Here is a 21,960-nt window from a genome sequence, read left to right as displayed (position 1 = left end):
ATTTCTTCACTGGTGAAGTTCTGTCCTTTCCTTTCCTTGTCTGTGGCTGCTATTTCAGCTCCTGGTGGCATCACAAGTAGTAATAACACAGCCTTGTCATGTACCCAGTTTTAAACTGCTGTAGCAACCAAGCTCATCTTCTTGAAGGAGCAGTGAGGATATTGCAGGAGCACATCCTAGGTTTATCCTGGGCCTGTGGTCACACGTGTGGCTCTCTCTGGAAGCAGAGACCCCCAGGTCCACAGTGTTCACTGCACTTCCTGCTGTGGGCACTGCCAGCCTCATGCAAAAGTGCTGGGCATTACTGTTGGCCCTCTCGGGCTCACTGGGTAGTTTATTTCACATGGACCTCCCCTTGACCCCAGTGAGCCCCTCGCCCACTTTCTTCATCATCCTACTGCATGACTAGCCACAGAGACACCTGAATGCTGTCCCATCCTGGGAGTGGGGAGTCTTCTCCATGTCTGTAGAAAAGAGGCCAGTGAATTAAGTTTTTTTGCTCTATAATACAAAACTGAGAAATAGTCCAATCATCTTCTTTTTCAACCAAGAATAGGATTGATTCAAAATTAAACTTTTCTAAAATACATGTTTGTTACAGCGTATTAGGATCTGTGCCCAAGAGAGGGAGGAAGTCTTGAGGAAGGAAATAGAGGAAAGGAAGGCAGTCCCAGCAAGAGGCACAGTGGGACTCAAGTGGGCCTCTGTGAAAATGAAGACTCCCCACCATGCCCAGTCCTGACCTCACTGATGCTAGTTCTACTCCTGTGAGGCTGAGGATTGAGGGAGCCCAGGCCCCCAGGAGTGGGGCTCTGCCAACTACCAGCCAATTCATCACAGTCACCACCGTTGCTTGAAGTGAATTCTACCTGGGACTTAGAGCCCAAAAAGAAAGTTTACATTATTTACCTAGGAAGTTTGGTTTACAGAAAAATTCCTTTCTAGATAAATAGAGTCGTGCGTTTCATAGATGTCCATTCTCAGTGCTCTGGCTTCCAGGTCCTCTGCCTCAAGTTGGCCCAGAATTAACTGTGAACCATCCTTTGAGGAGTCATTCCTCACGCACGAATCCATATCCTTGGTGTGCAATTAACAGGGACTTCTCTGAAACACTCCCTTCCCCAAGAGAGAGCAGCCAAAAGCCTCCTTTGGTGTCCTGAAGCCTGACTGTGTCAGGATCCAGTTAGGAAACTCCTGTCCTCATCACCCTTGTCTCTGTAGGGTGTTTGCCCTGAATTAGACTTTGCCGAGTTCTTATGAGGCAACATGTTTCTGATAGAAGATCTGCAGAGTAAGAAAGTGCTCAGAGCTGGACACAAAGCAAGCGTCTTACTGTGGCCCAGGCTCCCATGACAGAGACCACCCCCCCCCCGCCCCCCGCCGTTAACGGCAGTGGGGCAGGGAGCACAGGTGGGGCTGGCGTGTGCACATGTGTGTGTGGCCCTGCAAATCGTTTCTGTTTGCACTGGGCTGAGAGGATACATCTGAGCTAGGTTCTGACTGTTAACAAGATGCTTGCTGCCCTCTGAAGAGTTGGCCTGTAGCTGTGATCATGTCCCGCCACTGCCCTTCCGCTTCTGGACTCAGCACTTGCCTTGGGCCTTCATCAAGCCCATCTGCTGGTCCAGGGACTCCAGTGCAGCATCATGGAGGGGAAAATGGCAGGGCATCTCGAGACCCTGAGAGCCATGGGCAAGTGTGCTCACGGTCAGTGATGCTCCCAGCAGGATCCTGAGGTCTCACAGACCCACGCGCCATCCTCCTTCATAACAGCCCAAACCTGACACCCGGCAGGCACACCGGTATTTCTGTGTTACCCTTTCCTGACGGTATGCTCTCTGTGAAACAGCAACTGTGACCAGCCCAGAAAGGGGCCTCTCTGGAGGGTATCTCCCACATCTGCTCCCTGAGCAGCCTCTGTCCACACCAGTCCCACAGACAGGTGGGTCTGCATGACCACTCTCTGCTCAGGCTCCCCGCTGCAGCTCTGCAGCCATGGATGTTTGCTGCACAAATAAGAAATGTTAGGCGAAGAAGCATCATCTAAGCCTGAAACCCTACAGTTGATCACCAGTCACAGGGCTTCCCCAGCCAGTGGCACACCCACCTCTCAGGATTTCTAGAACAGATGCAAAACTAGAGCTCTGTGTGGCAGCCATCAGTGTGAAGTGCATTGAAGAAACACGGCTGTCTTCTTTGCCCTCAAGGCCGAGAGAGAACAAGCCAGGGTTGTGCCGCCTCCGCCCCTGGAAAGAGCGGGGAGGCTGAATCAGTCACCCCCAGCCCACACCTTCTCTCCTTTGGAGCCTCCTTGGATGGGGGCCTTCAGGATGGGGGCCCCTGGGGAGATGGCTCCGTGGGCTGCAGCTCAGGCAACAGCAGATCCTCTAGGCTTGGGGAGCCTTTGAAAGGTCGTGGATTCTGCTAAAGTCTGTATTTCAACCCAAAGTCTTTCTCCATCACCTCCCACTGATTTCCTGGAAATTTTGAGGAGGCACCTAGTTTCTTAGCTTAAATTTCTTTTCTCCTTTTAGACCTCTTAAAGAATTGTTTGGCTCTCAGGCTTTATTGGGTGTGTGTGTGTGTGTGTGTAGGTCAAATAATATAAATACCAGAGCAAAACAAACATGAACAATACAACCTTTATAATTCAGAAAACAAAAAAACAGCCTTTTAATAGGCTGGTTATGATCCAGTTCTAGCTGTTTTCATTTCAAAGTGAAGGCTTATCTGGAAAACATTGATAGTATGTTGGTGGTTTTGTTTTCTATAACTTTCTGCCTGTGAGCTGAACATAGGTATGGCCTTCATCACTGCCAAGAGAATGATTCGGAATGGGAGGGTCCTCCGTGAGTAGCCAGTCCAGGGTTCTCCTGGAGCACGTGATCATGGGAGAGAGGGCACAGAGCTGGGTCTCGTCTCTATTCACAAAGTGCTGCCCCCAGGGGGTTGTTTTGAGCCTGCTCTGAAATGCAGAACAGTGAGGCTAAGCCTGGGCAGGCTCCTTCCGGGGCGCCAGCTCTGCCCAGGAAGCTGCTCCTTCCAGGGGAGCTCCTGCCCCAGTGGGCACCTGGGCGTGCCCAGCCCTCATTAGTCATGGCGCAGTTTCGTCACGTGTTTGGCACATGGGCGCGGGGGAGATGCATCCCTGGAGCCTCACTGGAGCAGGTGAATACCTTCCAGAAGAGCTACAGAGTATCACTTTACCTACAGGGTGGCATTTCGAGGGAAATTTTCAAGTAGGACCTTCCATTCCTGTGAGATTTCCTCAGCCAAAAGCCCTTTTCTGTGACTTTGAAGCCACTCAAAAGCAGCCACCAACCTCTGCTTGTCTTGTAGCCTCAGGTCGTCACAGTGACCACCCCCCTCACTTGTCCTTTTGCTCCTTCAGGCCACAGTGAATGCCCGGCCTCAGCGCATCCTCACCACCTCCTCCCTCACGCAGTCGGCGCCCGCCAGCCCCACCAACAAGGGCATCCACATCCACCAGGCGGGGTGAGTGGTGGGCAGCCCGGCCCCCAGGGTCTGGGGAGGTTCCCGACACCGCCTCCCCCACCCCTCCAAGTCTGCAGGTTCTCTCTCACTTATCTGAGCCCCATAGAATCCTTTCCTACCTTCATCTGCACAACTGTTCAGCAAAAGCTGAACTGAACCTGACTTCATTCAGGATTTTATCAGAGAGGGTCCATGTCTTCCAACGAGTGACCAGCAGGTTGGAACCCTCCTCGTAACCAGTGTTCACAGGGCTGTGCACTGGATCCTAGGGGAACACATGTGCCCTGCACCCTCCTAGGGCTGACTCACAGCCCTGACCAAGCTTGCCTCTGGCTGCACTGGTTTTCAGGGGAGGATGGTTCTTAGAACCTGTTCTTAGAATGGTTCTTAGAAACTGGAAAGGGTTATTAATTCAGCAACAGCAGTTCAGGTTTAGAAGTCACATCAGCAAGTCAGGTGATTGAGGCTGTTCCAAGCTGATGACCCTCAGCCCATTCCTAGGATCTGGGGGTGAGTGGGACCAGTGGAGGTTGCTTGGGGTTTGGTGTCAAAGGAATGGGCTCTGGATAGAACGCAGTTTCTTCTTCCCCAACTGCAGAGGCTCCCCTCCAACATCCAGCACAAGCAGCTCCAGCCTGACCAACGATGTTGCCAAGCAGCCCGTCAGCCGAGACCTGCCTCCAGGCCGGCCGGGCGCCACAGGCCCTGTGGGGGTGCAGTACACGCCCCACTCCCACCAGTTCCCCCGGACGCGGAAGATGTTCGACAAGGGCCCAGACCAGGTACAGATGTGGCTCTAAACACTAACTTCCATCAACATTCAGTTACACCCCATGGGTGGGTGTGGTCTCTGCAGCTAAGTTAAACAAGGCTATTCAGGAGAGGGAGGAATTGGCACCTTTGTTTGTCCGGGTTGCGAGAAAACATACTAGGGTGGACTCGGAAGCTGGGGCCTTGTATCTTATCGATACTGCTTGCTGCCATCCTGGCCAAGCGGACACAATATAGAGAGGGCATTCTGGATACACCAAGGATGCATCTCAGCTCACCAGTGACCAGCGATTTTAATAGGAAGGTCACAGCAGCCTGCAGGCTGACTTTGGAGCTGGAGCAGGTGTTGGGGGTGGACAGGTATCCACACCTGCTGCTAGCCCCACCTACCTGGCTTCGGAGCCAGCTGCTCCCCTTGCCTCAGTGGCCAAGGGGCAAAAATGGCCACAGGCGCCTTTGTCAGGTTTAGCCTCCCAGCTGGACTCTGCCTAGGTCAGCCAGGCAGGAGTGGCTGGCCCACAATCCGTGAGTCCTGGCCTAGCAGCGCTGCAGTTCCCCCTGGCAGGCAGGAGGTAAGACCTTATTGCTGACCCCATCTCTCTGGGTAGCAGAGACTCCTCTCTGAGGCACTTCTCCTGCCCTGTCATGTGCAGTGAGGCCAATCCCTGCCCCGCCAGCCCAGCCCACATTGGTTCTACAACAGGGAACAAACTGACCCACCACCCCACCACAGACCAAGTGTTTTAAGTTTTAATGTTTAGAAGTCCCAGATGGCCCGAGCTCTGCTGCTCCCTTGTCAAGGAGCCACAGGGCAGGCCAAGGTCCTGCATGTATGACTGGCCCAGTGGGAGCGACAGCCCAGGGACCAGGCAGCAGAGGCCCCGTGTGGGGCTGCTAAGACCCAGTGCTGAGGACCAGTGTCAGGCTCTGCAGTCCAGCCTACTTCGGCCATTTCTGGGGGACACTCCGCCTCTTTGCACAAACTCAGAGCCCTGTTTTGACAGTCAGGGTTCCTTGGTCACCAGGACACAGAAGTGAGAGGACCATAGAGATACTGTCCTCAGAAACCTGGCTTCTGACACCTATGCCTTGGTCTCCAGAGAGGGACTGTCTCAAGCTCACAGAGAGGGTTGGGGTTACATGACTAACTCTGTTTCTGTCTTCTCCTCTCCTCTTTTCCAAACGCCCCAAAGACCACCGACGACCCAGATGATACTGCCGGACACAAAAGTTTCATCTCGGCCACAATGCAGACAGGGTTCTGCGACTGGAGTGCGCGGTACTTTGCCCAGCCTGTCATGAAGGTAGCCGTGCGTCAGCAGCTCTCAGGGTTTAAAGCCAAAATTCCCCAACCAGCACTGCCCTCGTCTCCTCAAAAGCGAGCACGGGCCTCCAAAGCCCCGGCCTCAGGCCTGGGTTTCTGAACCCTTCTGCTCTGAGCTCAAGGTCTGATCCCCACTGGCTTGCTCACTGTGACCCTCAGGGGCCGTGACTCCCACCAGCCCACATGCCATTGTGTAGGCCTGGCCCTAAGCCATGGAGTGGGGCAGGCACAGGGCTGCACAGGGCTCTGTTGTGCCCACTGGCCTCCTGTTCCACCAAGCATGGCTGTTAAGGGGACACCAGATTGCTGTCATGGAAGCTGGAATTAACTGTCAAAAAAACAGCAAAAGAAACTGACTTCACCTACCTGCCTTTCTGAGCTTGCCAGTATAAAATGTGTCATTTTGTCTTGATTGGCAGAGTCACCCAGGAGCTCCCCAGGCTTAAGCCGCTCCCGGCTTCAGGGACTGTCAGACTGAGCTAGCTAGCTAGTGCTAATCTGACTTATTCCGGGACACTGCCTTCCCAGTTTGATGATATGACATGCCCTTTCACTGCAGACTTGGGCCACACATTCAGGGTGCCAGGGTGGGACAGGGTGGTGCTGTCAAAACAGAATCTTGGTGCCCATCTTTTTACAGGGAGCACTGCAGGGGCTCATTTTAGACTTTGATGGTCTAAAGCACGTTCTTACCTTCCTTTCCCCTCATAGATAATGGAAAATTGAAAATTGCAGCTTATTCTTACTTGTGTATCAAGCTATATATCCAAGAAATTTCCAGGAAGAGTGTTTGGACTGTATTACAGCTTTTCTCCTATTTTCCTGTTTCTCTGTAGTGATACTGGCTTTTGCCAATTACAACACAGAATAATGGTTGTCAGTGCCTGAGGCAGGTGATAAAGGAAAAGCAGTCTCTCAGTAGCAAAAACTAGAAATCCATGTAAATGTCCAGCAGGAGGAGAATAGTTAAAAAAGGTTGAAGTACTTGACATAATACTACTGGAGCTACTGAAAAATAAAGCTTTGAAATTAGTAACTTAAGAAAATGCTCATAACAAAATTTCCTTAAAAGGGGAAAGAAAACAAGACATAAACTGGCCACGAGATGACCAGAGTTTCCACACTTAGCACACAGTACCTTTATAGTCTGGAGCTGGAAATAGCAACCCACTCCAGTATTCTTGCCTGGAAAATTCCTTGGACAGAAGAGCCTGACAGGCTACTGTCCATGGGGTCACAAAGAGTTGGACATGACTGAACGACTGAGCATGCACCTTTATATCAGGGAAAAGATACATTAAAGAAATGATCCCAGGAGATCACTGAGGCCTGTTACAGTCAACCAAGTGTGTTGTCCACACCTGGGTCCACCTGTTCCCACTGATCTCTCGGGCTTCTCTGGCTAAGGATGGAGAGAGTAGGCAAACACGAATTTGTCCCAGGAGATGGTTCATTGCTGGTGCTATGGGTAGTAAGTCATCCCTTAGATCTGTGGCGCATACTGTCTGCTTTGAAGTTAAGACTGGTGAGTCTAGTCTAGTAGTAACAAACAAATCCATGATACAGTCTTCTGCTTCAGGCAAGTGTGGTCAAGCGACACAGACTCTAGGTGGCTGGTCCACCATCTCACTGAAACTACAATGACTGTAAGTCACAGAAGATGCTTGGTAGGACGCTGAGCTGCTGTTCTCGAAGTCTCTGGGCATGCCTGTTCTCTCAGTTCTTCCTGTGGGAAGAAGTGACATAGGTAATCCAAAACACATTTTTCTTGAACATAGACACAAACTTGACTTTTCCCCTAAGGATCTGCTTTCCTTTCCTAGGCATCGGGTACTTAGAACTCAGGCGCCCTCTGTGAGCACACATCAGCTGACCTTGGAGGGAGGCTCCTTGGGCGAGGGCTGCCATTTGTGGGGACCCCTACATATGTGTTTACATGTTTCACTCAGGTGCTACCCACAGCCAGCATCTGCTCTGGGACTGAGCCGTGCCTCCCTGTTTTTTCAGCAAGTTCCCCTGCCTTTGTGCTCCTCTGTGTGTGTTCTAGCTGGGAGTGTGTCTGAGAATTCCCGCTGGGGAGGGTCCCGCGTGTCACTAGCCTGGAGGAGACAGAGGCTGTGAGCCCAGTGGTCTGTCCCGGTGCATCATGCTGGCTCCCAAAGTGGACCCTGCAGTGCAATGAGGGAAGAAGGGTCCCCGCAGGATGAAGTCAGCTTTTACTGCGGAGCCCGTGAGAGGAGCCAGGGAAACAGTTGCTGCATGCATGTTTTTTCTGACTCGCCATGTTTGTGATAACAAACTCCCATTGGATGTAGCTTGAAATGACAAGCTCGAGGTGTTACAGTTGAAAATGAAGTTGTTACAGTGAGTTTTGTCTGTAATCCCTGTTGGCAACTTAGGGTGCTTAGGACTCAAGTGATTTTTCTTTCACTTTAATTAGAGACCTTTTCCAAACTTTAGAAGAGGACATGTTTAATCTCATTGCTTTTTAAAAAAATTTTATTACTTTTTCCAGGTGTTATTCATAAGGGCCTTCTTTTATTAATTTAATTAATCATTGAATGACACGTTTGTGCAATAAAATGCATCAGGAACTTTTTTATTACCCTGTTTCATATGCAAACTAAAGATAGCTCAAGGCTAGGGTTGTACCTCAGAAAGGACAGAAGAACCCCAAACTCTAAATCACTTCAGAGGTAAGCATAGGAAACTACATTTTCTCCAGATAAAATTATGCCCAATATTTACAGTCACATGCAACTAATGGTTAGTGGGATTGAATACTCAAAGCATGACTATAATGACAGTTTTTGCTGACTTTTTATCAGTTCACAGTCAGATTTCTTACAGGTCTGTGTGACCAAAAAGAACTGCATTCTGGACTGTTCTCCTTTGATTGATGGCACCCCCTTTCTCTTCTCTGGTTTGGTTTCCAGAGTTCATATCTTACTTTAGGCAGGATATTAAAAATGGTCTGTCTTGTGCTTAAAAAGTAGAGGCATACTGAAATTTGTTCTGATTATAAAAGTAATATGAATTCTTTTTTCATTCTCAGGTTGGTAAATTTCAAAGATTGATTTCTAACAAGAGGATGGATTACCGGGGGGTATAGGGTAATAGAAAGTCTCACACACTATGGGTGGCTGGTGAAATACTAGCTTGGTATAGGGCAGTGCAGTAGTAGCTATCCAAGCTATAAATGCGTAGGCCCTAGAAACCAGCAGTTGAAGAAAGAAATGGCAACCCTCTCCAGTATTCTTGTCTGGAAAATTCCATGGACAGGAACCTGGTGGGCTACAGTCCATGGCATCACAGAGTCAGACACAAGTGAGCACAGCACAGAAACCAGCAATCCCACTCTGCGAAGCAGATCCTAAAGCCACTACTGTACACGGGTATGTAATAACTTTTGTCAAGAAATGCTGTTACAAATTATTTGTAATAACAAAATTTTGAAAACAAAAAAGAAAATATTAGTAAGGAGACAGTTAAAAATGATTCATCTGTGTAGTAGACATAGACATTAGTCAGTGAGCTTCATCTCTGTGTGAGGCCTTAATGGGATGTCCTTGATATAGTAAGTCAAATAACACGATGGTCCAAGACATGTGCACAGATGTTGTGGTTCCATAGATTTGTGTAAGCATCAGAGGAAGCTTGGAAGGTGACTCTTCATGCGATTACTTCTAGAAGGTAGGACTGGAATCAGGGCAAGGGACTGTCCTTTTTACATTATATACTTCCAGCTCTTTGAATTTTTTAAAAAGAACAATTGTTTGTTTCATAATTCAGGACAGATTAAAATATAACATTTAATTACAAAGAGAGCTTTATAAAAAGATAAGAGCAAACAAGACTTCTTGTACTTCCATTTCGTTGTATGGAGGCAGCATTACTCTGTTACCAAAACCAGTCAAAGACATTAAGAGAATAAAAATCTACAAGCCAGTATTCTTTGTGAACATGGACCCAAAATCCTTAACATAATATTCATAAATGAAATGCAGCAGTACATAAAATAGATTCTACACTGGTGACCAAGTGGATTCTGTCCCAAGAATGCAGAGTTGATTCAGCACTTTTAAATTAATCCTATAACTGACCACATCAACAGACTAAAGAAAAACCATATGATTATCTCAGTAGCTGCAGAAAAAGGATTTGATGGAATTCAACAACCATTCAAAATAAAAACTCCTAGCCAACTAGGAATAGAAGGAAATTTCTTTACTCTTATAGTGGGTACCTACAGAAAACCTACAGTTAACATATTTTCACTGATAAAAGACAGTGCTTTTTCTCCAAAACCGAGATGTCTGATCTTACCATTCCCATTCAGCATCCTCCCAGAGGTCCTAGACAGTAAGGCAAGAAAAGAAAATGTGTACACATGGGAAGGGTAAAATAAAACTCCATTCACAGACAATATTGTATGTATAGAAAACCCTGAGTAATCTAAAAGGTGCTGCCAGAATAAGTGAGTTCAGTAAGATTGCAGGATACAAGGTCATTATACAAAAATCTGTTTATTTCTGTATGAATGATTGGAAATTACAATAACATCCCCCCGCCAAAAAAAAAAAACAAACAAACATGAGGTACTTAGCTACAAATCTAAAAAAAAAAAAAGCAAAATCCAAATGGTGAAAAATGAAAAACATTGATGAAAAAAATCAGAGAAGACTTAAATCAGTGAAGACCACATTTATGGGTTGAAAGACTATGAAGTTCAGATGTCAGTTCTCCCTAAACTTATGTATATAGAGCAATGCAGTCTGAATCCAAATCCCAATAGACCTTTTCAAATTTATTTATTTTTAATTGGAGGATGACTGCTTTACAATATTGTGTTGGTTTCTGCCATATATCAACATGAATCAGCCATAAGTCTACATATGTGCCCTCCCTCTTGGACCTCCCTCCTGGCTTTTTCTATTTAATCAGCAAGCCTATTCTACAATTTATGAGGAAAAGCAAAGAAACTAAAGTAACCAAAACAATTTTGAAATAGAACAAAGTTGGAGGACTTTTGCTGCCTGATTTCAAGATTCACCATAAAGTTAAATAATCAAGATGTGGAATTGGTGAGAGGACAGACACATAGATCAACGGGACAGAACAGAGTCCAGAAATAGAGTCACATCAATACATCCCATTGATTTTCCATGGAGGTATGAGAACTATTCAGTTCAATGAAAAGAAAGGTGTCTTTCCAGCAGAGTGGCACCATGGTAATTGGACACCCATTTGCCAAAAGTAGAAATTCAATCACTCACTCACACCTTGTACAATAACTCACTCCTTAAATGTGAAGCTTGGAACCATGAAACTTCTGGAAGAAAATCTTTCTCACCTTGGATTAGGCAGTAGTTTCTTTAATAAGGCACAAAGAACACAGGCCTCACAAGAAAAAGTGGCAGGTTGATCTTCACCAAAAATCGATGACTGCTTTTTGAGTAATCCTGTTAGGAACATGAAAGCATGAGCCACAGACCAAAAGAAAATTAAAAAACACATATCTGATTTAAAAAAAAAATCTTGTATCCAGTATATATAAGGAATACTCAAAATTCCATAATAAAGAAACAAGTGGCCCCGTTAAAAACAATGGGCTAAAGATCTGCAGACACTTTACCATAAAAAGTACCCAGGCAGCGAATAAGCTTGAGAAAAGATGTGTAGCGTCACAGCAGTTATTCACAAGGGAAGTCGAGTTACCACAATGAAATAGATACTGCACATCTGTTAGAAGGGCTAAAATTTTCAAATCTATCAATACCAAGTACTGGCAAAGGATGCAGAGCAGCTGAAACTTTCATACTTTGCTGGTGCAAAGGCAGAATATTGCAAGCACTTTGGAAACATTTGGCCCTTTCTCATAAATTAAAGACATACTTACCATAGAGCCCAGCAATCCTACTCCTAGATATTCACCCAGGAGAAATGAAAACTTCTGTTCGTTCAAAAGCCTGTACTCGAATATTTACAGTGGCTTTATTCATAATCACCAGGAACTGAGAACAACCCAGATATCCTTCACCAGGTGAATAAACTGCCAGAATATTTCATATGATGAAATACTAATTCACCAAATGTTTTCTAAATCAACTGAAACATTCACACTATGGATGAATTTCAGCTGTGTTATGCTCAGTGAAAGAAGCCAGACTTAAACTGTACAGTTCATTTATGCAGCATCTGGAAAAGGCAAAACAAAGCTACAGCGATGGAAAACAGAGGTTTTTAGCTGGACTTGGACTGGGGGGAGGGCCAGGCTCCAGAGGGCGCCTAGCAGTTTGGGGTGAAGGAACTATTGTACATGTCCATTGTGCATGGTTACGTGACTGGGGCCTGTCAGAACTCAGAACTGGGCCCCAAAGGGTGAGATTTACTGCATGTGAATTGCATCTCAGTCACCCTGATGCTTTGTGGGGTGTGGTCACATGATAAAAAGGCCTGTATTTAGGTATCAGAACCTACAGTGAATTCTGATCTGCCCTTCAGAGCTTCTTCCTTAGCAGTCAGTGGCCTTTAGCTTTGTAACTCCTTAGACGTCATACCCAGAGGAGACCAGTCAGCCCACAGCCAGTGCACTCCCTCCTGGTACTGCTGACTCCGTCATTGTTTGGGGAGGGTGGTTTGTTGTTAAACAAGGTCTCTGTCCCACTGCAGGACTCGCTTTGTTTCTGGTGGGGACTTCCATGACCTCATGAGCCTTCCAGAGGTCAAGCTTCAGTCCTGATAGCCACGTGCCTGTTGTGGATTTTATCCCATGCACTTGAACCCCTTTAAATTCAGAGGTATTGAGGGTGTGCCCTGTGTTTCACAAATTCATGGTATAAGGACCTGCTCACCCGGCAAGGCCTGCCATCAGGCTTCTGAGACCCTCTGGTCTTCCTTTGTTCCCGGCCCAGGCTGCCCCAGTGACAGGTGAGGAACAAGGGGGATGCCATCACCAGCCTTCAGCTGTTGGCTCCACGGGAGGCCTCAGGAGGTTTCAGCATCATAATTGGTTTCTGTCTGAGGAAAAGCCAGGTGTTGGGAATCCTCAGCGTGTCATGATCCTAATCATGTAACACTATTAGCCTCACCCACGTCCCTCCAGCTCTGCCGGGAGGAAAGCTCAGCACGGTCTAGGTCTGGGCTTCTATTTACTCGGAAGCTTCTGTTCAACCTGCAGAGCCACGTGGGAAGGGGAGGGGCAGGGCAACTGAGCAGATAATTAAGAAGGGCTGAGCAGGAAACAGTCTGGTCCCTCCATCCATCCTCGTCCTTCCTGGCCGGCTGATGCCTGCTGCTTCTCACAGCCTCTGCTCTCTCCCCCTCTCCTTGTCTCTTTCCACCCACACCTCCCACACTGTCCCTCTGCTGCCCGCCCCTGCTTGTCCTAGTGCTTCGTGGTGATTGTCCCCAGGACGGTATGTGCACTGGTTCCTGGGCTGCAGTTCAGTTCAATGCTGCGAGTCCTTCTCTGAGCTCAGTGAGGCCACTTCCCAGAGCTCCGCGCTCTGCTGCTTAGGACTCAGCCCAGGGCAGTGATGTCCGGCTGTGCAGTGGAGGTCAGTCTCTCTGAAGCCCCAGGGCGCATGTGGCCACACTCCCACACACAGCTGCCTCCTGCCCCCTTCCTTCCTCCTGTCTGCCCTCACCACATGGAGAACTTCCTTTCTGTCTGTCCCACTCCCTCCCTGCGTCCAGACCCTTCCTCTAAACCTGCAGAAACCAGAGCTTCGTTCTGATTCTGTCTTTTCATCTGGAGGTTTTCTTTTTATCACTCTATGTTATTGGTTATCTGTAATTTCTTTTCCAATAATCTCTGGATTGTTATGAAACAAAACCAACTGGTAAAAACCCACCATCTATCCCAAGTGCCTTCGTGGGGTTATGTCTACAACACTAACTGCTCTGGAGGCTCTAGGTGACTTTCTTCTGTTGTCTCCGTGTCAGGATATCTTTGCTGTTGCTGGCTGTGGGTTTGTGATTTTTAAGAGAAAAAAGACAGGATTGTAGCAGTGAAATCCTGGAACACAGACCCCTCTGGTCTGTGCACAGGGATGAGATGAGGTTTCAGGTTGTTTGTTTGTGATCAGAGATAACACGGAGCATTTGAGAAGACACAAAAGTGCTCTGTGACCATTTCGTGTAATAACTGCCTAAATTGTGACCTAAACTGCTTCCCTTCTTCTCAGCTATGCTTGCACACAGGCAGGTACACCTGACCACGTTCACCATTCTTCATCCTGATGCTTTCTCCAGCAGAGAAGATGACTTTTAAAATATTGAATATGGGCTCCCTCTGCCTATGCAGTGTTACCTGGCTGAGTACAAGGCAGGTTAGCTCTCAGCCAAGAGGAAGTAGGGTTTTTCCTAATTTATTTGATTCCTTTTATATTTGAGAACTTTACAGGTCTGAGTTCTCAAGCAGGCGTTAGGCAAGTTGACTGTATGACGAAGAAGATACATCGTTTTTACAGAAGTGATTATGTTCTGAATATAGTAAATTTAAATCCTAACTTACTGTTTGCTAAGTGTGGCCCTCTCCTAGACATGGCCCGTATGCATGCACACCGGCCATGAAGCAAGAAGGGCCCTTATCCAGGAAAGGGGACTGTTCCAGCTTCCACATACTTCATATGCAGAAGCTGATGAAGGAGGGCAGAAGTTCCCAGGCATAGGTTCGAAGCTCCTTCCTCACTGTCCACCCACATGAAGTCTGATGCCACCGTGGGGCACCACTCACCTGCCCCTTTGTTGTGTTCGGTGGATCCTGGCGGGTAGCGGCTCCTGCCCACCCTGGGTGAGAAGGCCCCACCCCCAGGCCCAGGCTGCCTCTCCGGCCCCAGGGGCAGCACTTCCGTGCCTGCTGCCCTCTGTCACTTCTCATGAGCGCGCTCATCTTCTAACCAGAGGCTTCGTTTCCCTTTGGCATCAGAATAAAAGCAAACCTCTCTGAGCACACCACATCTTTTTCTGATTTTGCATTTAAGGGTACAAAGGAGTCAATCTAGTGTCCAGCACAGCAGAGCCCTTTATGTTCCCTCCTGCAGGAAACACCTGGCCCTTATCCCTGCACCTCCCCCTCGAATTCTGTCTGCTTTGAAAGCAGTCAGAGTGTGACAGCTTCTGGCCTCTATGGTTGGGCTCTTGGAGGCAGGGGCTTCCTAAGTCTCTGCTCCACGTCCCCAAGCCAGCCAGCCCTCCCCCCGGTCCCGGGTCCCAGAACCTCCGCACCCAGCTGTCAGCAAGGGGCAGTGCCCCCAGCACAGGGAGGGAAGCAGGTTCGGGAGCTTGGTGACCACCCTCTAACTCTAAGGGTCTGCTCTGACTGCTGTTGGGCACTGGACCGACCAGAGAACCAGGTTTCTTCTGCACCTGCAGAGGGGGAGCCCTCTCATTTGGAAATAATTGTGGTTTGTTTTTTGTTTTTTTGTTTTTTTTGCTGGAGATTCCGGAAGAGCATGACCTGGAGAGTCAGATCCGCAAGGAGCGGGAGTGGCGGTTTCTGCGGAACACCCGTGTCCGGAAGCAGGCGCAGCAGCTCATCCAGAAGGGTAAGGGGTGTCCTCAGGGGCCACCATGGGCAGTGAGCCGGCCCCCACTTGCCCTGGTGCAGGCAAGGAATGAGGCTGGCGGAGATGCTCCAGGGAGGAAGGGGTGCCACTGTGGGGCACCACTCACCTGAGGGAAGGCCTTGTCCCCGGGAACTCTGTGCCTTTGTCCCCAGGGAGACAAGGAGGCTCTCTGGAATCATCGTCCAAGGAAGCTCTTGTCTGACTGGCGGCCTCTGGGACAGTCATCACTTCTACCTTTTGTCATTTGCAGAGAGAAGGGAGCAAGCTCCCTGCAGGCCCTGGGGTGCACAGCAGGGTGGCCTGTGTCCCACCATGGGGAAAGAAGACAAACATCAGGCCCTGGTTGTATTTGCCTGGACCCCACATGGCCCCCAGATAATTGCTCCCTGTTACCCCAAGCCTGTATATCAGTCACATTTTGACCAAACCTTTAACTAAATTTGCCAACAGGTGCCCTAACTGCCCACTTTGCATGCCTTCCAGCTGCCAAAGGGAGAGCTGCTGGGTCATGGGTCCCCCTTATGTCAGCTGCATCAGCCCCCAACCCTCAGGCACTGAGGCCAGGTGGGAGGGGGCAGCCAAGGGGCTCCACCCTGTGGTTAGGACAGGGCCAGAGCACTGGGCAGCTCCCCCGCCTTCTCCTCCCTCTTTCCCAGCAGTACAGCCCTCAGGGCCCGGGAGCCAACTCAGTCCCGCAGCGGTGGGTGGTCTAGTCTCCTAGCTCTGCCTGAGCCCTCGTTGCTGGGCCAGCTTTGGGCAGTGGACGATGCTCCCTGGGTACTGCACAGAGTAGATAAGCAGACTCCTCACGCTTTTGTGGAATTATTTTCATGACCTTCTCTCCCTATGGTGTCAAATTCCCTTGATTATTAAGGGTTACTTTTTTTAATTTTTTTTTAATTTATTTATTTATTTGGCTGTGCCAGGTTTTACTTGCAGTAAGCAGGATCTTTTTAGTTGTGGCGTGCAGCATGTGGGATCTAGTTCCCTGAACAGGGATCAAACCTGGGCCCCCCGCATTGGGAGCATGGAGTCTTAGCCATTGGACCACCAGAGAAGTTTTTTGTATTATGGGTTACTTTTTAAAGTTGCGGCTGAGGACCCATGAGCCCATCCCTACCTGCAGGCAGCCTGGAGTCGGGATCTCATCCCTGGCCCACCTGCCCAGGCCTCGTGCCCCCTGAGCATTTCCAGAAGCAATGCCGTTTCAGAAGCGCTTCAAGTGCATTCACGGTGCTGTCGTTGAGATGCTCAGGTCACATTCCATTAATGTGGGGTCACTTCTGCTAAAACCAATCTTGGTTGTTTGTAACTCCCCTCTGTGAAGGCGCATTCTAGATGTAGAGCCCCCAGGGATGTAGAATTCAAAGTCTGCCAATTTTTCCAGGAGAGCTTGAGCCGCCCAGCTTGATAGGGGCTCTTTGAATTATGGTGTCAAGGACCTATTTTCTTGGCAGTCCATGGTTCTTTAGAACCCCAGGCTGACCGAAGGGGACAGCAGGACGAATTGGTTTCCCTGTACCCACAGGCGGCCTGGGAGCCAGTCTGCTGCACACAGCGAACATCTGAAGGCAGTAAAGGCCACACTCTGGGCTGGTGTTGCTTCGGTCAGCATTACAGAGGGAGTGAAATTAGAGCCGGTCATTTGAGAACCAACCAGGTTTTGCAGACAGAAAAGAAAAAAATCATCTTTGTAAATTAGGGTCAGGGGTTCTCTTTTCCAGTCTTTGTGGGAAAAAGATCTGCTTGTCTGACCCACACCGAAAGGAACTGCTGAGCTGCTGGAGACCTTGGCAAGTGAGCTTGCAGGCAAGAGCCTCACTGCTGGCAGACATGGGTAGAGAGGGCAGGGCCACTAGCCGGGGCACAGCCTCCTCTACTGCCTGTAGCGCTCAGAGCCTGGACTCTGTGAAACGGCGGTTTTATCTGAGGCCAGCTGTGTGCTGGGAAGGATGTGAATCGTGGAATATCGCCTACGGGCCCAGCAAAGTCATCAGACGAGTCCCCGAGGCCCCAGGAGATGAGCTGGGAAAGTTAATGCCGCCTCCCCTATCTGTGATCCCTCCAGCCAGCGCCCATGACGCTGCAACCTCACCATCGTGCCCAGATCTGTGCATGAGTGCAGAATGCCTGCAGTGACTCAGGACCTGGGTATCCTCTCATCTTTCCTGGGTCAAATCACACCCCCTCCCTGGGGAACCCATGGCTGAGGGGAAGGGCACCTCTGGGCAATAGTTAAACCCTCCCAGGCCTGTTTGCCTGTTAGTTTAACCCCATCCTGATGATTGAGTGGTTTTCAGTGTTAGCTGTTTCAGCAAAGGGAGGCGAAAAAGACTGAAATCGTGGGTGACAGCAGCTCACCCAGCAGGTGCCAGGTTCACGAAACATGAGCACCACAGTCGCTCTCCTCTGTGTCACCCAAGACCAGCTTCCAGCAGCCAAGGAGGGGGTGACCCCGGGGCTGAGTGTTGTAGGGGCTGCTTGCCCTCCACAACGGGCAGGTACAAGGGCCTGGCTCCTTTGTATGAGCCTGCATCCTTCTGCAGATACGTGTGTGAACCCATCTGATGTTCCCCACACTGGTATCCTCTTTTCGTTGCTCTTCTAGAGCTCCTCAGGGCCATAGCAGTTTTTCCAAGGTACCTGTGTTGGGGCCTGGGGAGCAGATCCCCATTCACATCCCCTGTGTGACTCTTGATCAGCTGTCTTTCCGTCATTTCAAGGTTCCCGCCTTTCCAGACTGGAGGCCCCTGCCTCCACACAGGACTTTGGCTGGGTTACGGACAGGAATGGCTGAACCCAAGCTTTAGCCTTAGGTCTGAGTTACGAATCACCGCCTTACTGAACTTTATTCCAAAGTCTGTGACATTCTTTTCAGAAACCCTTCACCCGCGTGCACTGCTCTAAATATTGCCGATGGGCTGTCGTGAGTACGAGCCATGCCAGCCTGTCTATGCAGAGGCCCCGCCCTCAGGAGCCCACCCAAACTCTGCCTCCTGCTTCCCTCTGGGCCCCTCCCAACCCCCAGTACGAGGGGCTGGCGTCAGCCTTGGCAAAACACGGCAGTGACGTTTACTGCAAATTGAGGCCCATCGCCATGTATTTCCCTCGGCAGGTATCACAAGACTGGACGACCAGATATTTCTGAACAGGAACCCTGGCGTCCCCTCCGTGGTCAAGTTTCACCCCTTTACACCATGCGTGGCAGTCGCTGACAAAGACAGCATCTGGTATGGGGGCGCTTATGGGGCTGGCCTTTCAGCTGGAGAGCAGGTAGCCCCAGGGGTTGTGGGCGGGACACCCCGAGCCTTTGGGCTGCTTTGGGGGTGGGGGCTAGAGAACTTGCCAGCAGATGTCTCTCCTCCTGGTGCTGCCCACACCCTCCCAGGGCTGCACTTGGCCACGTTACCGCGAGCGCTCCAGTTCTGTGCAATGAACAGAGAGCAGAGCACAGGGGCTCATTAGGACCCCCCAGTGACAGGGCATGTGAGGGACCCGCTCAGGTGCAAGGGCAGCAAGCATGCAAAGGGAAAGCGTCAGTAACAAGACACCACTTTAACTCATAGCGACTGTTGCCCTTATGTCACTGAGAAAGTGCACACTTGATGGGAGAGAGCCATGGGGACAATTATTTTTATAGCTGATAAAATGGACAGAATTCTTACCTATTTCTTCTTCTTCTCCTTTTTCATACATAACATAAAATTTACTGTCTTCTCCGTTTTTAAGCTTGCAGTTTAGTGGCATTAAGTGCTTTCACTTTGTTGTGCAGCCGTCACCACCGTCCACCTCCGGGACTTTTTCATCATCCCAAACTGAAACTGTGTCCCATTAAACACTGACTTTCCCTCCCCACTCCCCAGGCCCAGCATCCACCAACTTTCTGTCTCTAGGAACTGGTCTGTTCTGGGAACCTCAAATGAGTGGAATCATCTAGTATTTGCCCTTTTGTGATTGGCTTATTGCGCTTAACATACCGTCCTCAAGGTCCATCCGTGTTGTAGCAGGTGTCAGGACTTCATTCCCTTTTAAGGTGGAATAGTGGTCCAAGTGTATGGATCACATTTTGTTTGCTCCTTTATCCATCAATGGGCACTTGGGTTGCTTCCATCCTTTGGCTGTTATGAGTGACACTGCTGTGACCTGGGTGCACATCTCTTGGATATGTACACAGAGATGGGATCCTGGACACGTGGTACTTCAGTGTTTAGTTATCTTGAGGAACCGCTCTTGTTCTGCGTGGCGGCTGCACCATCTTACATTCCTACCAGTAGGGCACAGGGTTCCAGTTTCTCCACATTCTGACGACACTTGTCCTTCTCTGTGTGTTTGCTGATGGCTGACCTGCTGGGTATCAGGTGGTAGTTCCTTGTGGCTTTCATTTGTTCCTCCCTGATCACTCACCGTATTTCTCTCTTATTCCGTGAAGCTTTTGGGACTGGGAGAAAGGGGAGAAACTGGATTATTTCCACAACGGAAACCCTCGGTACACAAGGGTCACGGCCATGGAGTATCTGAATGGCCAGGATTGCTCCCTCCTGCTCACAGCCACAGGTGAGTAGGGCTCCCATGGTGGGGACCTAAACCCTGATGCAGAGATGGCAGGGGACAGGTGCAGGACCCCAGCACGAATTGGCAGCAAGGTTCCTGTGACCGCAGTTGTTTCTTTTGATAAAGGGGACTGACCAATCCCAAGTGGAGACCACCATCATGAAAGGCATACCTAGGGGCAGAGGTTCTGCTGGCAGCCCTCCCCAGGAAAATAGTCCAGCCCCAGCCCCAAGACGGCCCCCCGGCAGGCCTCAGGCAGGGAGGGGAAGACCAACCCCCACAGTGGTGCGGGAGCCAGTAGGGTCTGTGGGGCATTTGACAACGGGTCACAGTGAGCCTACCTGAGCTTCAAAGAGGATGCAGAGAGGTGATTCCTTGGAAACAGCAGACATGGCAGAGGGACAAAGGGCCCTTTGGGAGTCAGGTCCCAGTGGAGAAGCAGCATGAGGCCTAAGTTCTAGAGCAGGGAGGCGTCACGTCTCAGCAGAGATCGGGCCGAATCAGCAGATGGCAGAGCCAGGGACTGCTCGACGCGAGTTCCCCAGTGTGTCCCCAGGTGACCTTGAACTCCCTCTGCAGCTCAAGGCCAGGTTCTTCATGAGGGGCTAGTGAGGCTGGAGAACAGGGCCCTGGGAACAGCAACACCAGGAGGAAAGAAGGAAGGACAGACAGACCAGCAGACAGGTGGTGGCCCCACACTCAGGCCCACCTGGCTTCCCATCTGCTGGAGAACACGGACCTCTGCCCCGTCCTGGGGCTGGAGAGGCGGGGAGGGGCATCCCACCGGTCTCCTGAGTCGTGTGACGGGGTGGAGAGAGAGGCCCTGCCCCTGTGAGAGACCAGCCCTTCTTGGCAGATGATGCCCATGAAGGTAGGGGAAATCAGGAATGCCGAGGTGGGGGCTTCATCCTGAAGCCCCAAGGCAGGCCGGAAGGGGTCTCACACTGCCTGTGTGCAGCTCCTCCCCAGATGAGAGAACCATCTGCCCCACAGGCTGCCTACTGTGGGCCTAAGCAGCCTGTATCCTCCGGCACCCCCAGGAAAGGGGCCTCCTCCCCTTCCCAGACCAGCCAGGCCTGCGTTTTAATCTCCTTTCTCCTCTCCCCAAGATGATGGTGCCATCAGGGTCTGGAAGAACTTTGCTGATTTGGATAAGAACCCGGAAATGGTGACGGCCTGGCAGGGACTCTCGGACATGCTGCCTACCACCCGAGGTGGGTGCTCCTGGGGTCCTACAGGAAGTCGGTCCACTCGGAGCCCCTGAGTCCCGACCCAGCCAGCTTCCCTCTTGGGAGGCTCTGCTTGCAGCGAGGTGAAGGGGAACGGGTGTGTGTGTGTGTGTGTCTTGCCGAATTCTGAGCAGCCTGCAGCCTCTGTCCTTGGCTTGAAGCGTGTGTTGCTTGTGAGAGCGCGGGCACGGCGGGGCCTGGGGCTGCATCCTGTGCCCCTCATACCTAGAGTAACCCCCTCTCGGTGAGAAGCACACAGCGGGCACCCTGGTAGTGTCTGGTCCTCGGGAGAGGCCAGTGCACCGTCTGCCTGCTCTGGGCTGAAGGAGGTGTGGCTGCAGTGTCCGCCAGACACCACTCTGTGTGCTGCCTGTTGGTGGGCACGGCCACCCCAAGGCCAGGGTGAGAGACGCCGGCACCACCTGCCAGTCTCTGGGTCCAGGCCCATTATCGGGAGGTCTGCACCCCTCAGCCTGGCGCTCACTGTGCACCCAGCATTTATGTGGCCGTCAGTCTGGATTTCCAGAGCCACCCTCCAGTGTGATCGTAAAGCCCCTGCCAGATGGAGGCAAGAGCAGCTTGCTGTTCATTGCCCCACCCCCCTCCGCCCACCTGGGGTCTCTCCGTGGCCTTGAGAGGTGATCAGGTGCTTGCGTGGCTGCTTCTCTCTCCTCCGTCTAAGCGCCCTCAGGGGCACGGCCAGCTCCACAGCAGACACTTCCACAGCAGACACTTCCTTATATGTTAATATTTTAAGTGTTTTTACATTTTCTTCAGGGACAAAGTAGTTGTGTTTCGAACCCCACAAGCCCCAGCACAGCAGTTTTTTGGTTGCCTGGGCCCCTGTGAGCCCGGGTCCTGTGCTCCCCTGGATGGCAGCTGCCGTCACAGGGTCCCTCCATCTCTCTCTTGCTTCTTCCTGTTCTCTGCCCTGCAGCGCCCCCACCTTCCACCCGCTCAGCCGCCGGCCCCACCCCAGGCCTGTGCTGAGGCTCCAGGAGAGCAGGTGGCTGACGGC

General features: G+C 50.5%; 1 protein-coding gene across 4 annotated transcripts in view; it reads left to right on the top strand.

Annotated features, from left to right (window-relative positions):
* RPTOR (regulatory associated protein of MTOR complex 1) overlaps positions 1 to 21,960 on the top strand; it is a 321,386-nt gene that overhangs the window by 284,243 nt on the left and 15,183 nt on the right. For all 4 annotated transcript variants that reach the window (XM_004013082.5, XM_012186450.4, XM_012186449.4 and 1 more), the window contains exons 22-28: positions 3,392 to 3,495; positions 4,094 to 4,277; positions 5,460 to 5,570; positions 15,036 to 15,141; positions 18,278 to 18,392; positions 19,592 to 19,716; positions 20,823 to 20,927. In XM_004013082.5, coding sequence (XP_004013131.1) covers positions 3,392 to 3,495; positions 4,094 to 4,277; positions 5,460 to 5,570; positions 15,036 to 15,141; positions 18,278 to 18,392; positions 19,592 to 19,716; positions 20,823 to 20,927 — 850 coding nt within the window. The remainder of the gene's footprint in view (positions 1 to 3,391; positions 3,496 to 4,093; positions 4,278 to 5,459; positions 5,571 to 15,035; positions 15,142 to 18,277; positions 18,393 to 19,591; positions 19,717 to 20,822; positions 20,928 to 21,960) is intronic.

Source organism: Ovis aries, chromosome 11, assembly GCF_016772045.2.
Source record: "Ovis aries strain OAR_USU_Benz2616 breed Rambouillet chromosome 11, ARS-UI_Ramb_v3.0, whole genome shotgun sequence".
In the NCBI taxonomy this organism is placed as follows: Eukaryota; Metazoa; Chordata; class Mammalia; order Artiodactyla; family Bovidae; genus Ovis; species Ovis aries.
Note: the sequence above shows the minus strand (reverse complement) of the source record. Positions and strands in the feature narration are given on the sequence as shown.